The following is a 16,613-nucleotide window of genomic DNA, read 5'->3' on the forward strand; positions in this document are numbered from 1 at the left end:
AAGCTTGGCTCCAGGAGCACTCCCAGGCTGCGGGCCTGCTTTAACTTGAGTCTAACGCTCACAGAAATATTCTAGGGATGCAAAAACTGCGGCCCACCAAGCCATTTCAGGTGGTCCACCAGAACCCCCTGCAACTGTCCCCACGGTGGTGCTTCCCACCACTTCCTTTTCTCCAGTCTCTCAGAGACTGAAGATAAGCAAGGGACTCTCTCGCTTGCACTGGTGCTAACAAAAATCCCATCCCTGACCTCTAATTTCCAGTAATAAAACAGAGATGGGCGGGGGGGCAGGGCATTCAAGCAGCAGCAATTTGGGCTGCTTTTGGGTTGCTGGGGAAGGGAGAAGGCTGCTGCAGCGTTTCCCTTCCGCAGTGACCCAGAAGCAACCTGGATCACTACTTTAGTGGCGCTAAAGCAGGGATCGGGTCATTAGGGAAGGGAGATAGCTGCACCAGCCTTCTCCTTTCCACAGTAACTCAGAAACAGTCCGGATAGGCGGTGAATGAAGGTAGATCATGAAAAATGAAGAAAACCATTGCACAATTTTCTACAAGGACCTATTGAGAAACAAGGATCTACTTCTCACCTTCTAGGCCAGCCTTCCCCAACCTGGCACCCTCAGATGTGTTGGATGGAAATTCCCCTCAACCCAGCCAGTGTGGCCACTGACTATCCTGGTGGGGAATAATGGGAGTTGCTGTCCACGACATCTGGAGGGCGCCATGTTGGGGAGGCCTGTTCTGAACAAATCCCTAGAATTAGGAACAGAATAAGCTGCCTTATAGCAAGTCAACCATTTTATCCATCTAGCCAAATACTGTCTATTCTCACTGGGAGCAGCTTTCCAGGGTCTCCTGCTGAGCATCTTTCCCATCACTTGCTACCTGGTGCTTTGAACTGGTGATGCCCAGGATTGAGCCTGTGACCTTCTGTGTGCAAAGCAGGTGCTCTACCACTGAGCTAAGGCCCCTCTCAGTCCTAAAGCAGAGATGTTGACATGGAGTTTAATTTTTTTTTAAAGTCAAAACTACTTATTTAGAAGCCTTGAAGCATGCTTTCCAGGAAAGCAGAACTAGACTGTGGTGCATAGGTTTAAACCCCACAGGACGTTGCTTAACCAACCTAACATGGTTTTACCATTGTTACAATGGTTATTTTCAGTTGTGTCCTTGGAGAGACGTGTTAGGATGTTAAAAAAATTTTTTTTTATTACCATCCAAGGTTTTCTCTCTATATGACCACCCCCTTTTTGAGAATATGAGATCTATCTACTTAGGGGGACCTTCTTAATTCTTTCAGGAGAGGAAAAATGTGTTTTGTAAGAAGAACAGAAAGTTTAAGAAAGTGCCTGGTCAATCTTCAGCTTCAACATGCTACTAATGTTCATTTTACGAGGTGGTTTATACAGGGATAGGCAGACTTCAGGCTTGTCAAATCTACTTTTTTTTTTTTTTTTTACTAGAACTCCACAGTCCACTAAGTAGAGCCTGATGCAAAAGACATAACAGTTACAATTAAAGAATAGGCTACCTTTGAGCACATTCTGAGCCAAGGAATTTGCTTTCAGTTCCAGAACTGAACTGAGCTCACAGTCCTTTCACACAAAAGTTCACTCCTGCTTACCCCAAGCTTTCTTCATTTCAGCATCCTAATTTATGTGAAAAAAGTCATTTTGTTGTACTACTTATTCTTAAAAATTGAGAGTTGGAATCCCTGGTCAATCTACTGCAAATCACCAAATGAAAAACTCAAACTGACAAATGGTGGAAGGACAGTCTGTTAAACATTGCTCTTCAACACAGACCAGAAACGAGAAAGCTAGAATATTATGAGAACAGGCAACGCTTTTGACTATGCAATGAGGTTACCAGTACTCGGTAAAAAAGAGTTGTTGTTGTTGTTGTTTAGTCGTGTCCGACTCTTCGTGACCCCAAGGACCATAGCACGCCAGGCCTTCCTGTCCTGCGCTCTCTCCCAGAGTGTGCTCAAGTCCATATTCGTTGCATCGGTGATGCTATTTAGCCATCTCATCCTCTGCCATCCCCTTCTCCTTTTGCCTTCAATCTTTCCCAGCATCAGGGTCTTTTCCAGGGAGTTTTCTCTTCACATTTGGTGGCCAAAATATTTGAGCTTCAGCTTCAGTATCTGTCCTTCCAATGAGCACTCAGGGTTGATTTCCTTTAGGATGGACTGATTTGACCTCCTTGCAGTCCAGGGGACTCGTAAGAGTCTGCTCCAGCACCACAGTTCGAAAGCATCAATTCTTCGGCGCTCAGCCTTCCTTATAGTCCAGCTCTCACAGCCATACATTACTACTGGGAAAACCATAGCTTTGATTAGACAGACCTTTGTCGGCAAGGTGATGTCTCTGCTTCTTACTATGCTGTCTAGGTTTGCCATAGCTTTCCTCCCAAGGAGCAAGTGTCTTTTAATTTCATGGCTACAGTCACCGTCTGCGGTGATCTCAGAGCCCCAAAAAATAAAATCTGTCACTGCTTCCATTTCTTCCTCTTCCATATGCCAGGAAGTGATGGGGCCAGATGCCATGATCTTAGTTTTTTTAATGTTGAGTTTCAAGCCAGCTTTTGCACTCTCCACTTTCACTCTCAACAAGAGGCTCTTTAGATCCTCTTCGCTTTCTGCCATTAGGGTGGTATCGTCTGCGTATCTGAGGTTGTTGATAATTCTCCCGGCAATCTTAATTCCGACCTGTGATTCATCCAACCCAGCGTTTCTCATGATGTACTCTGCATATAAGTTAAATCAGCAGGGCGACAATATGCAGCCTTGTCATACTCCTTTCCCAATTTGGAACCAATCGGTTGTTCCATGTCTGGTTCTTACTGCTGCTTCTTGATCCTCGCACAGGTTTCTCAGGAGACAGGTAAGGTGGTCTGGTACTCCCATCTCTTTAAGAATTTGCCACAGTTTGTTGTGATCCACACAATCAAAGGCTTTCGCGTAGTCAATGAAGCAGAAATAGACGCTTTTCTGGAATTCTCTTGCTTTCTCCATGATGCAGCGAATGTTGGCGATTTGATCTCTAGTTCCTCTGCCTCTTCTAAACCCAGCTTGTACTTCCGGTAGTTCTCGGTTCGCATACTGCTGAAGCCTAGCTTGTAGGATTTTAAGCATCACCTTGCTGGCATGTGAAATGAGCGCAATTGTGCGGTAGTTTGAACACTCTTTGGCATTGCCCTTCTTTGGAATTGGAATTTTCCAGTCTTGTGGCCACTGTGGAGTGTTCCAAATTTGTTGGCATATTGAGTGCAGCACTTCAACAGCATCATCTTTCAGGATTTTAAATAGCTCAGCTGGAATACTGTCATCTCCGCTAGCTTTGTTGTTAGTAATGCTTCCTAAGGCCCAGTTGACTTCACTCTCGAGGATGTCCGGCTCAAGTTCAGTGACCGCACTATCATGGCTATCAGGGACATTCAGATCTTTCCTGTATAGTTCTTCTGTGTATTCTTTCCACCTCTTCTTAATCTCGTCTGCTTCTGTTAGGTCCCTGCCTTCTTTGTCCTTTATCATGCCCGTCTTTGCACAAAACGTTCCCTTGAGATCTCCGATTTTCTTGAAAAGATCTCTAGTCTTTGTTTTCCTCGATTTCTTTGCATTGTTCATTTAAGAAGGCCTTCTTGTTTCTCCTTGCTGTTCTCTGGAACTCTGCATTCAGTTGGATATATCTTCCCCTTTCTCTTTTGCTTTTTGCTTCCCTCCTTCCCTCAGCTACTTGTAAAGCCTCCTCAGACAGCCACTTTGCTTTCTTGCATTTGTTTTTCTTTGGGATGGATTTCGTTGCTGCCTCCTGAACAATGTTACGGACCTCCGTCCATAGTTCCTCAGGCACTCTATCAGGTCTAATACCTGAAATCTATTCCTCACCTCCACTGTATATTCATAAGGGATATGATTTAGGTCATACCTGAATGGTTTAGTGGTTTTCCCTACGTTCTTCAATTTAAGCCAAAATTTTGCAACAAGAAGCTCATGATCTGAGCCACAGTCAGCTCCAGGTCTTGTTTTTACGCAACCTGCATGGCTGTTTTGCATGGCAACCTGCATGGCTTTTTTGAGGTGGAAACAACCCTCAGATAACCCAACAACAGGCCAAGTAACCCAACGAACAAGCCACAGTGGATTGTTTTGATGAACTGGGTCAGTGTGGAGAAAGGGGTGAAAACTCCCATCCACCAATATGACTGGGCTCCCTACAGCTGCTATTTTTAAAAACAAAAATATACATACACAAAATGCAAAAACACATTTAATACAGTATGTCGTTTGACCATGAACTGGGTTGCTAACATAGGCTCAAAATCAAAGAGGCCGTCCTAATTCTGGATCATAAGTTCTGCCTTTGATGGCAACTGTGAGACATATTTCAAGAGGTTGCTTACCATAGAATGTTTAAAAATACCTACTGATTTCCACAGAACAGAAGATGCCTAAATATCTTGCCTGAATGATCAATACAAGCTTTAGACTTGTGTAGTGCCAATCCAGTGCTGGGTCCAACTGGAAACCAGTTATATTTATTTACTCATTCAGACTGGACAGGTAGATGCAGACATGCAAGCGAAAGGCAAGAAGCAGTATGAGTCTGCAAAATGCAAGACGAGACTCTGGTGAGGGAACCACCTCACCTGCTACAGTTGTCCACATGCCAAAAAACGGTTGCATGCCAGTTTTCCATATGCAGTGGAATCCTATGTTGGGATACACGTGAAGGAGAAAGCACATTTTTCTGCGTTCAGTAGAATCCTGTGTGTGCTTAGGAGTGCAAAACAGCTTTCTCTCACACACAAATAGCCCCATCATGTACAATAGGAAATTCCTGACTTGGGGTAAAGTTTTTCTATAGATTAATTTATTATATTTAGAATTTATATAATTCTTCAGAGTGTTCAAAACCCTTCATATTTACGTCCTCAGTAATGTTTTAATGCTTGCAACTACTCTTTCAGATACAAGAGAATTATTATTCCTGTATTGCAAATGAGGCTCTGAGGCTGAGAAATATTGATAGCCTAAAGCCACTAATGAATCGGAGATATCAAATCGGAGAACTCAAGGGAACATTTTGTGCAAAGACGGGCATGATAAAGGTCAAAGAAGGCAGGGACCTGACAGAAGCAGATGAGATTAAGAAGAGGTGGAAAGAATACACAGAAGAACTATACAGGAAAGATCTGAATGTCCCTGATAGCCATGATAGTGCGGTCACTGAACTTGTGCCGGACATCCTAGACAGTGAAGTCAAGTGGGCCTTAGGAAGCATTACTAACAACAAAGCTAGCGGAGATGACAGTATTCCAGCTGAGCTATTTAAAATCCTGAAAGATGATGCTGTTGAAGTGCTGCACTCAATATGCCAACAAATCTGGAACACTCAACAGTGGCTGCAAGACTGGAAAAGGTCAGTTTACATTCCAATTCCAAAGAAGGGCAGTGCCAAAGAGTGTTCAAACTACTGTACAATTGCACTCATTTCACATGCCAGCAAGGTGATGCTCAAAATCCTACAAGCTAGGCTTCAGCAGTACGTGAACCGAGAACTACCGGAAGTACAAGCTGGGTTCCGAAGAGGCAGAGGAACTAGAGATCAAATCGCCAACATTTGCTGGATCATGGAGAAAGCAAGAGAATTCCAGAAAAGCGTCTATTTCTGCTTCATTGACTACACTAAGGCCTTTGATTGTGTGGATCAGCACAAACAGTGGCAAATTCTTAAAGAGATGGGAGTACCAGACCACCTTACCTGTCTCCTGAGAAACCTGTGCGAGGATCAAGAAGCAACAGTAAGAACCAGACATGGAACAACCGATTGGTTCCAAATTGGGAAAGGAGTACGACAAGGCTGCATATTGTCGCCCTGCTGATTTAACTTACATGCAGAGTACATCATGAGAAACGCCGGGTTGGATGAATCACAGGTCGGAATTAAGATTGCCGGGAGAATTATCAACAACCTCAGATACGCAGACGATACCACCCTAATGGCAGAAAGCGAAGAGGATCTAAAGAGCCTCTTGTTGAGAGTGAAAGTGGAGAGTGCAAAAACTGGCTTGAAACTCAACATTAAAAAAACTAAGATCATGGCATCTGGCCCCATCACTTCCTGGTGTATAGAAGGGGAAGAAATGGAAGCAGTGACAGATTTTATTTCCTTGGGCTCCAAGATCACCGCAGACGGTGACTGTAGCCATGAAATTAAAAGACACTTGCTCCTTGGGAGGAAAGCTATAGCAAACCTAGACAGCACAGTAAGAAGCAGAGACATCACCTTGCCAACAAAGGTCTGCATAATCAAAGCTATGGTTTTCCCAGTTGTAACATATGGCTGTGAGAGCTGGACTATAAGGAAGTCTGAGCGCCGAAGAATTGATGCTTTCGAACTGTGGTGCTGGAGAAGACTCTTATGAGTCCCCTGGACTGCAAGGAGGTCAAATCCGTCAATCCTAAAGGAAATCAACCCTGAGTGCTCATTGGAAGGACAGATACTGAAGCTGAAGCTCCAATATTTTGACCACCAAATGCAAAAAGTCACTGGAAAAGACCCTGATGCTGGGAAAGATTGAAGGAAAAGGAGAAGGGGATGGCAGAGGATGAGAAGGCTACATAGCATCACCAATGCAATGAATATGAACTTGAGCACACTCCGGGGGAGAGCGGAGGACAGGAAGGCCTGGCGTGCTATGGTCCATGGGGTCAAAAAGAGTCGAACACGACTTAACGACTGAACAACAACAAGGCCACTAATGAATGTGTGGTTAAATTGAGATTTGAATCAGACATTTCAGTTTCACAGCTCACATTCCTAGCCACTATGCAACACCAGCTCAGAAAAGAATCCCAAACAACAATCAAAACACTTTGCTGCTTTTTCACTCATGTGTAAAATATATGATTAAAAGGAAAGTCATTTATAGCACGTGTTGGTAATGTGATGTTATTTCTTAGATTATATACCTGTAGCATATAAAAGGCTGCATAGCTACAAGGATATTTATGCTTTCTATAGTGATGCTTTGCTTATTAGGCTGCAATCCTACACCCACTTACTTGGGAGTAAGCCCCACTGAATTTAATGGGTTGTACTTCTGAGTAGACATGTATAGAATTCTGTTGTTAATGAGTGAATACACTGCATAATTTGATACAGAATGTTTGGCTTCTACTGACATTTACAGTGACAGGTAAATGAAATGTTATTTACATACATTGCATAAGAATATTTATCACCATGGCTTGCCATTAAAATCTTCTCATTAATTGATTAGACATAATTCATGTGTAAATTAATGCAAATTGCTTGCTGACATATATAATGTACACTTCAGGTTTGATGTAGTCACATACAGCTCAGCATTGCTCTCTAAACATTAATTTTGCCTTATAACAGTAATGGCTTCTTAATGAATAGTGTCAACATGAGACAAGACATATAACAGGGCCAATACTGATCTTATTTGCTGTCTGCTAAATAAATCATAAATACCTTTACTCTATTAAAGCGATCCCCTTGCCCCCATAACTTGCATAACAACATATTATTCATTTCTTGGCATATGGCCTACATATAAGACCTGGTTCACACATGGCCTGGGCATCAGTAACTTAAATATGGCAAGGTGTGAGCCTCTATCTTATGCCCCCCCTGCGCTCCCCTTCCTCCATACACATAGAGTATAAGTATGACATGGGCCTCCAAATGGCATTATACAGTCTCTCCACCCCATTTCCAGTGGGAACAGATTACATGGGCATTCAAGCCCAAGTATTGGTTCTTTATCACATTGCACTGCACATACCATGCATTCGGTTCTACGTAAGACACTGATGTCAGGATGACATGGCAGTCAAGTGATTAGGATACTTGACGATCCCCACCACAATGTCTCTCAAGATGAGGTGCTCTCTCTGTTCCCCACAGCATTTACTGCAGCGCACTAATCTACTGTGAAGAAAAAGGGAGCTGGAGACAATGCTCATAATGTCCAACCCTAGCCCTTACTATAGTTGATGGAAGCTTGGGTGCTTTTACTACACACTTGATGACTGGGCTTGAAACTCCTTGACATGGACTTTGACTTAGGTCCTTAGGTTGACTTTTATGAATGCATCTAAGCTTCAGTTTTAACCATTTCTAGCTGCACTCAGCATTATCGTTCCTGATACAGAACAGTGTGTAATGTCAATGCTTTGCATACTTGTTCCCCAAATAAAGTTGATCACGTGTGAGGTACCTACTGACCAAACGTATAGTTTTCATTAAAATCAAACATATTATGAACCACTTCCTCTCAAAACGATGTAAACAAGGGATGGTCCAAACTGTTACAACAGAGAAAAGTCTTACGGCTGCAATCCTATATACACTTACTAGTGAGTAAGCACAGGTGAACAAAGTGGTATTTACTTCCAAGTAAATCTGTATAGGATTGCACTGAAAGTTACCAAAGCAAAAATGACACAATCTCCTAACAGCACATATTTCCAGCTGTGTCATATTACCTGGAGATTTTGCTTCCACTGGAAAAATGTTGTCACATCTATATCAGATGGCAAGGTTAAATCCCAAGAGAGTCATTAGGCTTTGTATTCCATTATGTACTACTTTGTTACAACGAAAGTGCAATTTGGCACAGTACACATTTCTTTGACAGAGTCGCCAAGGGCTGACTTCAAAATGAATTGTACACCTATTTCTTGTGTTCCTTCTTTCTTCTACTAACTCACGGTATTGCGTGATAAATGGAAAAGCAAAACCAGTTTCAGATAAATGAACACATTTCTGAGCCACCAGCAAACTATTACTGCCAGAACTATTGTGATGTTGATATAAAATTACCTGATGGCCATATTGCGTGATGCTGTTCCCAGTGCTCTTCTACCCAGAATGCACAAGGCAAAGGAAAGAGTTACTAAGGGGGAATCTTCATCACACTCAATAGGCTGCAAAATATTTAAGGTTTTTAGTTAGTTCTACAAGAAAAGCTCACTGACACTGCAACAACTTAGTGCATTATGGTACAAAGCTGCACAAAAGATGTACTGCTATTGTGTTTGAGACTAATGCCCTTTAATTCCATAGCATGTTAATGCATGTTGCGTCACCATTTCAACCAAAGCTAAAATTAGCATCTTGTTATTTATTCTCAGGAGAAAAGGTATATACATTTTACCAGCATTTACCTATCTTTTCTTTGTCAATTCCTACATGATGTTGACAAATTATCTTTCCTTTTAAAAAAATCCTTTGGTGAGCGAAAGTACCACAGCAAGCCAGGTCCAGTAACTAATGAACCAGATGCGTAGTCTAACTCCCCGCCCCCCCACATGTTTCCCCCCCTGAAGTGTAACCGTCATGATCCTCTTCTCACTTCCTCCCCATTTCTTACAAACAATGTAGTATGGGGGATCTTTGGAGTTAGCCCAAGAGTCTCTTGTCTCCATAGACAGTTCATTAGAAAATGAGTACCATGTTTAGCGTAACCGGGGTAACTAATGATAATTGCTTGTGCTTTGAGTTGATCAACGCTCTTGTTTTAATTTGGAACAAGTGCTCTTAATGCTGTTCTGTACATTTGCCACTAACAAGAACTCAGCTAAGGGACAGAAAACCCCTCCCCCACAATAAAATTAACAACAAGAGACATAGATTACCTCGATTCTTTTCACAGCACAGAACTGAATCCAGTCCAAGTAAACACTGCAGAAGCTTGCTCTGGTGATTCCTTGAAGGCAGGGGACATAGTCATCATCAACGTTAATATTGAACATTGCAAGGTCACGCTCTATATAATGCCACTTGGAGAAAGGCTGCAGTGTCTTTTGGAAGGAATCATCTCTTAGCCAGTGTAGGATTTTGGGGGAACTTGCAGTAAAGTAAATAATGCTCTGTTGATGAAAAATAAAAACACTGTTGTTTGTTTTAGCTACACATGAAACGAGAAGTTACTTAATGACTGCAAAGATGAAAGAAAAGTAATCTAAGGAGAACAAAAGTAATTCTCTTTCATATTGCCACTATGTGTCTCCTCCAATCTTCTATGGGACCATGCTGGATCATAAGCAATGGGCTTGATTATCTCAACTGTGCACAATAAATGAATGGGAAGAGCAGTAGGAAAATAATGGAAATATGAAGGGAATAATGGAATTAGTACTACTATACTTATTACAAATTCATGAGTGCCACCCTCCCAGTTGCATATTCAAATTAACAATTAAATGTGAGAAAAGGAGCCCTACTCAATGCAAAGAAACAAGACAGAGAGATGGATACAAAACAAGGACAGGGTTTTAATGTTTCAGCATGTAGAAAGTGATAAGCACACAGTGCCTTTTAAGAAGAGCAATGCAGAATCAATGGAATTTAAAAAAACAACCACCACATTCAAAGACAGCAGATTTTTGCCTTCTTTAAAGACATTTTTTAAAGGAATAAATTGAAAAGCGAATGTGAAGGCACTTAGGGAATAAATAACCTGCAGTAACCAGACAGGAGATTATTTCAAACGTATGCAAAATGGCTACAGGAATTGACCCACTTTATTAGAGGAGAGCAAAAATTCCTTTTATGTGGAGAAATAGTCATCCCCCCCCCCCGCAACAACTTGACTGTCAAATCAATGGCAAGTAGAAAAAAAAAGATTCTATTCAAAAGCCAACTGCTGAGCATTGTTTAAAAGATAACTGTGAAATCCTCAAGCATATGACAATGTCAAATTAAATATTTTGAAAGCACTTTTTTCTGCTTTTCCAACATGTTTACGTGACTGCATGTGTTCTTCAAAAGAACTTACATTCCTGATTTCTAATGGATTACGTCTTTAACCTCTAATTCTCCTTATCCTTTGCTTTGCTATATTCCAGACTCCATAATAACTTTAAATATATGTTGTGTACAAACATGTTGTGTACAAACGATGGCCTTGTAGGCCCCTTCCAACCCTACTATTCTATTATTCCTACTATTCTATTCTATATTCTTAGATTTCAATATGATAAAACCAGTATGGCAAAGGGAAGAGCAGGACCACGAACAAGCAGAGTGGTGGATTTCCTGCTGCACTGTAAACCCTTCTGGGTCACACTACCCTGGTCCGAAGGTGACAGGGCTGGCAGTTTTGCTTGCTTTTCAGCCTACAAGTTCACTGTATTCTTGAAAGCAGTGGGACAGTGGCAGGTGTGTTTGTGTGTGGGAGGGGGGCGGGGATTAGCAATACCAGCTCCAGTTTAGCATACCTGACTAGCCTGCATCCAGAGCCAGCTCATCCCTGCACTCCAGCATGCCCCGTGTCAGGGCCTTACGGCAGCTACCATTGGTAGCTTTCCATCCGCCAAGCTCTCAGCAGGCAGAGAGAGGGCTTCTGTGGCATCTCTGCCATGTCCTAACCTCCTCCACAAGTACAATTGCACTTATAAGCCCTTAAATATTCACTTGTGAATATTTAATATTTTTAAAATAATTTTTGTGAACCGCCCAGAGAGCTCCGGCTATTGGGTGGTATAGAAATGAAATACATACGTACATACATACATACTTGCTTGTGGCCATGTTAATGCTGAACGCTTACCTCCAGCATCTTCCTAATTTGCAATATTATCTAATAGTCATGGTACACTAACTTAGATGTTACCAATTCCCGGGGGGTGGGGGGAAGAAACAAAAAAATCTGTCTCTGCTTGATGGACGGTCTCAATGGTAGAGCACCTGCTCTGCATGCAGAAGGCCCCGGTTCAGTTGCTGGCATTTCGGGATAGGGCTAGATGCACTCCTGTGCGAAACCCTGGAGAGCTGCTGCCAGTCAGTGTTGACAATACTGGGCTAGATGGACCAATGGCCTGACTCAGCATAAGGCATCTCCCTATGTTCCTATTTGAGTGTTCTGAATAACACTTTGAGATTAAAAGTCTGAGGAGAGATCTTGCCATCTTTGTTGCTGTTCATTTTAACACAGTTTGCTCTGTGTGACGCTAAAGCTAAAAGAGCTCAGCTGTACATCTTCAATTATATTTATATGAATGATTTGTTTTTTCAAGGGATCAGTTTTGAATAATAAATTAATTAAAATCTAACTTAGGGCCACTTCAAGTGATGATAATAATCTCTTTCATGAAGTGGGACAGAGGACCTGGTTCTGGGATTGGATGCACCAGTGAGCTGCATGAAAAAAACTAGTGTATGACTCAGGAATGAGTTGCTGTTGTTCAGTCGTTCAGTCGGGCAATTCATCTGATGGAAAAGTAAGATGAAATTGGGGAATTGGCTTTTCCTCCATCTCGTTATTGAATGAATCATGCATACATTCAGGCCATATGTAATCTCCTACATTCACTGGCTAGCATCTGCGTTTATGAAGCCCTCGCTCCTTAAAAATGTAACCACTGGATCAGACCAGAAACCTATCTAATCCAGCATCCTGTTGTTCATAGTGCCAACCAGATGTCTTGCCCCAGTGTGGGTGGGATATTATTGCAATCATCCCTAATTTTAGCCTAAACTCCCATTTGGTAAATTCCAAATTCTTGAGGAACAGATACAGAAGGTACTGTATTATTTACTAGCAATCACTGAAATGAGTGCTCTTATCTCAAGGAATGTATCTCCAACACAGGAGGATGTCCATCTTTGCTAGTTAGTATCACCAGCTGATAAAAGTGGTAATAAATTCCCTCCATTCTCTTACATAAAAACATAAGAAGAGCCCTGCTGGGTCAGACCAAAAGTCTATCTAGTCCAGCATTCTGTTCACACAGTGGCCGAACAGCTGCCTGTGGGCAGCCCACAAGCAGAACCTAAGTGCAATAGCAGCTTCCCGATCATGTTCCCCAGCAACTGGTATGCAGGCATACTGCCTCCATGACTGGAGGCAGTACATAGCCATCATGACTAGTAGCCATTGATAGACTTACCCTCTATTAATTTGTCTAAGCACCTTTTGCAGTCATCCAAGTTGACGACCATTACTATAACCTGTAGTGAATTTCATAAATTAACTGTCCCGCATCTCCCATTATTCTTTTATCTGTCCTGAATCTTCCACCATTCGACTTCATAAGATGATCCCTGGTTCTAGTGTTACAATGATCCTGGGTTCTAGTATCCACTTTCTCCACACCATGCATAAGTTTGTACTCCTCAATAATTTTTCCCCTTACTCGCCTTTTTTCTAAGCTAAACAGTCCCAGACACAGAAACACTAGTGCTCTTTAAGGATGATGACTGAAAGCTAAAATAGTGTCACTTAATCTACAATTACTTTTTTACTAAATCTATGACTGGCTGCCTGATCCTACTGCAAATGGGTGCTAGTGGAAGCTAGTCCACACCCTATTCCTTGACAGCATAATGCAATTTCTATTTACTGTTCTTTTAAACTGTCCAATAGCCGAAGGCCACTGGGTGGTGTACAATACATTAAAACATACGAACATTAAAACAAAAAATAAAAACAGCACAGAATAAAACCAAGATAAAAACCAGGAGCAAAGAATAAAACCATTACATGATAAAACCACATTAAAACCAATAGCAGAATAGAGTACTAAGAGCACTAAAAACAGTTCTGAAAATGCCTGGGGGGATAAAAAGATCTTTAACTAGTGCTGTATAGACCATAACTTAGGTGGCACATATCGGGTGCCACCACTGAAAAGACCCTCTCTCTTGTAGCCAGCTGCCTCACCTCATTTGGTGGGGAAAACTGGAGGGGGACCTCAGATGATGATCTTAATGCTCGGGTAGATAAATACGGGAGGATACATTCCTTCCAATAGACTGCCATTTACTTTGGCTTTCTTTACCCTTTCTCTGACCACTTCCCTTTGTGGTGGACTGTGACAATGGCTGATCATATCTGTGTGCCCAGATACCTTTGAGGTGGCTGTTTCAGTAATGGGCCTTTGGATAGTAGACATGATTTTGAGGTAATACATGTGTTTTGTCCTCACAATGTCACACCTATATGAAAGGGAGAAGATGTGACTATTGATGTGGAAAATCCTATGCTTCGTATTGGCATTTCGCTATCCTATCCAACAGATCCTCTGCCCACCTGACTTGCATGGTACAAATGGACCATACTGAGTTGCAGTTCCAGCACAAATGTCCGAGTTTTTTGTTATATTGGTGTAGCAGTGCTGGAATTCATGATGTCACGCTAATGCAGCAGCCAGTGCCCCAAATCCTGTTGACTACCAGCTTGTACAAGAGATTGGCCTGCAACATGTCAGATGTCCTTCTTAGAGCTGATTGATCACTCTTTACCTTTATGTAATATCTGATGAGTATCCTTCGCAGATCGAACACTTGGAGCATTGTTGCAGCATTGTTGTCAATAATGCTGTATCCTTCCAGGATATACTGAGTCCGCGTTATTTCCCAGGTCAGCCATCGAAGGTTAAAAGCTGCGTTGCATGAGAGCAAGTGAGGCAAGTGCCCTGGCTTGCAGCAGCAGCAGCAGCCTTCGTTGTCCTCATCTCCTTCTGTTATAGCCTCCACTTCTCTTTGCTGGCAGTATGTCCCTTCGGAGTTAAAAAGGCATAAACAGAGTGGCTGTTACTGGAGAAATCAATGCAAACAAGTTGTTCACGGGTGCTCCCTCTCTGCTGTCCTTCTGCCAGCAGGCAAAGCCTGCTTTATTCAAGAAGGCCTTTGGCCTGTAAGTGGGTTTGTTGGAATGGTTGCTGTTCTTTAATTTTATTTTTTAATTCTGTAATTGTTATTTTCTATTACATTTTAATGTATTGTTTTATTGTTTTAATCAATTTTAATTGTGCTTGTATGCCAACTTGAGTGCCATTTTTTTTGGTAGAAAGGGGGTACAAATCAAAAAAATATAAAATCAATGGAATTCCACAAACATGCATTTCAAATACAAGCCACAGGATATTGTCATTTTGGTCACATGCACCCCGATCCAGGAGTTCCAGTGAGCATGCTCAGAGTCTGATGCATACATGGAGAGCTGAGCAAACCAAGGCTGGCTCATTTCATTCATGTCAGAGAATAGTTTGTGTATTAGATCGCAATGCACGTGTAGAAGTTTCCTTGGAGCTGAATAGAATGGTGGTGGCAGTGAGGCGAGGCGAGGCGAGGCGAGGCTCCTGTATGCAGAAAAGTTCATGCACACACTGAAGGCTGGTTGAGCTTTGGATTGTGGCCACAAAGCAGAAAGCAGCATTAGCCTGACACAAAGTTACATGAAATTCAAAAGTTCACAACTTTTCCACTTCCACCAACACTTGGTCCAATAAAGGTGGTAGTCTCAACCCATCTCGTTTCCAGGGAAACTAGAGGCAAAAAAGGACTTGGCTCCTATGCCTTTAAGAGTCTTGTAGAAAAGGTAATTTCAGCAGGTCCAGTTTTTATCATCCCTGCATGACCAATGAACCTGTCAAAATTCCATCTTCTGTACAATGATTAAACTTTAATAATTAAATTGTGCTGTAGCCACATCCTTCTAGGCATCTAATCAACCTATCTGTCTCTCAAATAAAGATGATTAGCTTTTGTTCCATTAGCTGTTTCCACATCTTCAGCTTGGTGAATACAATCAGAATTCACTGAATTGAGTAAGTTCATAATTATGGCTAAAGGTTTCCCCACCTCCCAGACAGATTTGGGATACTGTCCTTTATAGGTTCTGTTGCAACGACGAATCAGTAAGGGTTTGCTTCTCTTTGCTGCAAAACTCCTCATTGCTACGAATTATGACGTCTTATATGTGGTGCATTCCACCACACAAATGCATGAAAACTGAGATGGAAATGTATAGTATTAGTTTTGCATAAAACACTTCTACAAAGAGAGAGAGAACCTGCATAGCTCCCAGTGTTCTCAAATCTGCATAGAAGTTGCACGTTGTAGCAGATCCTCCAGTTTCATATAACTGTTGTAAGTCCATTCCTTTCCTTGTTCTGTTGTCATAAATAGCCTCAAACAACAAAGAGCATGTTGAACACTTACAAATTTATAATGGAATGCACTTTAAGGTGCCACAGGACCCTTTGCAACAAGAAACTAATATAGCTACCATTTTTGCAACAACAACAAAACATTGGACAAGATCTAAGATTCAGTTCTATTCCCATCTTCTTATTCTATAATCTCTGGTGCATGGCTAATGCAGAAGTCATTGTGACAGCCTTCCTAGAATGTCAGATTGATGCACAAATGCCACTCTATTTATTTATTTGACTTATATTCTGTCTTTCTACCAGAAATGTCACTGAAGGCAGCTAATGGCACTCAAGGTGGCTCTACTCTACTCTATTTAATGCTATGATATTGTCCACTTTTGGACAATGTCCACTCTTCATTTTGAAGAGTTATTCCTACTCAGACAGTTGTTCCACTTTTTAGCCTTCTTTCAAGAAGGAATTGCTCAGAGTTCTTCATATTTGTGTTTGTTCACTCCCATTCTTGGACCCATCAATGTGTCTAGTACATCTACACCAGTTAAGACACTAGATAGGTTCTTGGACTGGGGCTCCCATAGACCAGCCTTCCCCAAGCTGGTGGCCTCTAGATGTTTTGGACTACAACTCCTATCATCTATTGGCTGTGCTGGTTAGGGCTGATGGCAGTTGTAGCCCAAA

At 41.9% G+C, this 16,613-nt stretch overlaps 1 protein-coding gene across 1 annotated transcript in view; it reads right to left on the minus strand.

Annotated features, from left to right (window-relative positions):
* PCNX2 (pecanex 2) overlaps positions 1-16,613 on the minus strand; it is a 164,135-nt gene that overhangs the window by 13,913 nt on the left and 133,609 nt on the right. Inside the window, exons 26-28 of the mRNA XM_084828140.1 lie at positions 14,281-14,537; positions 9,672-9,905; positions 8,857-8,960 (exon numbers count right to left, since the gene is read on the minus strand). Coding sequence (XP_084684266.1) covers positions 8,857-8,960; positions 9,672-9,905; positions 14,281-14,537 — 595 coding nt within the window. The remainder of the gene's footprint in view (positions 1-8,856; positions 8,961-9,671; positions 9,906-14,280; positions 14,538-16,613) is intronic.

This window comes from Heloderma suspectum, chromosome 1 (assembly GCF_057233095.1).
Source record: "Heloderma suspectum isolate Gila_16-S chromosome 1, 16-S_ref, whole genome shotgun sequence".
In the NCBI taxonomy this organism is placed as follows: domain Eukaryota; kingdom Metazoa; phylum Chordata; class Lepidosauria; order Squamata; family Helodermatidae; genus Heloderma; species Heloderma suspectum.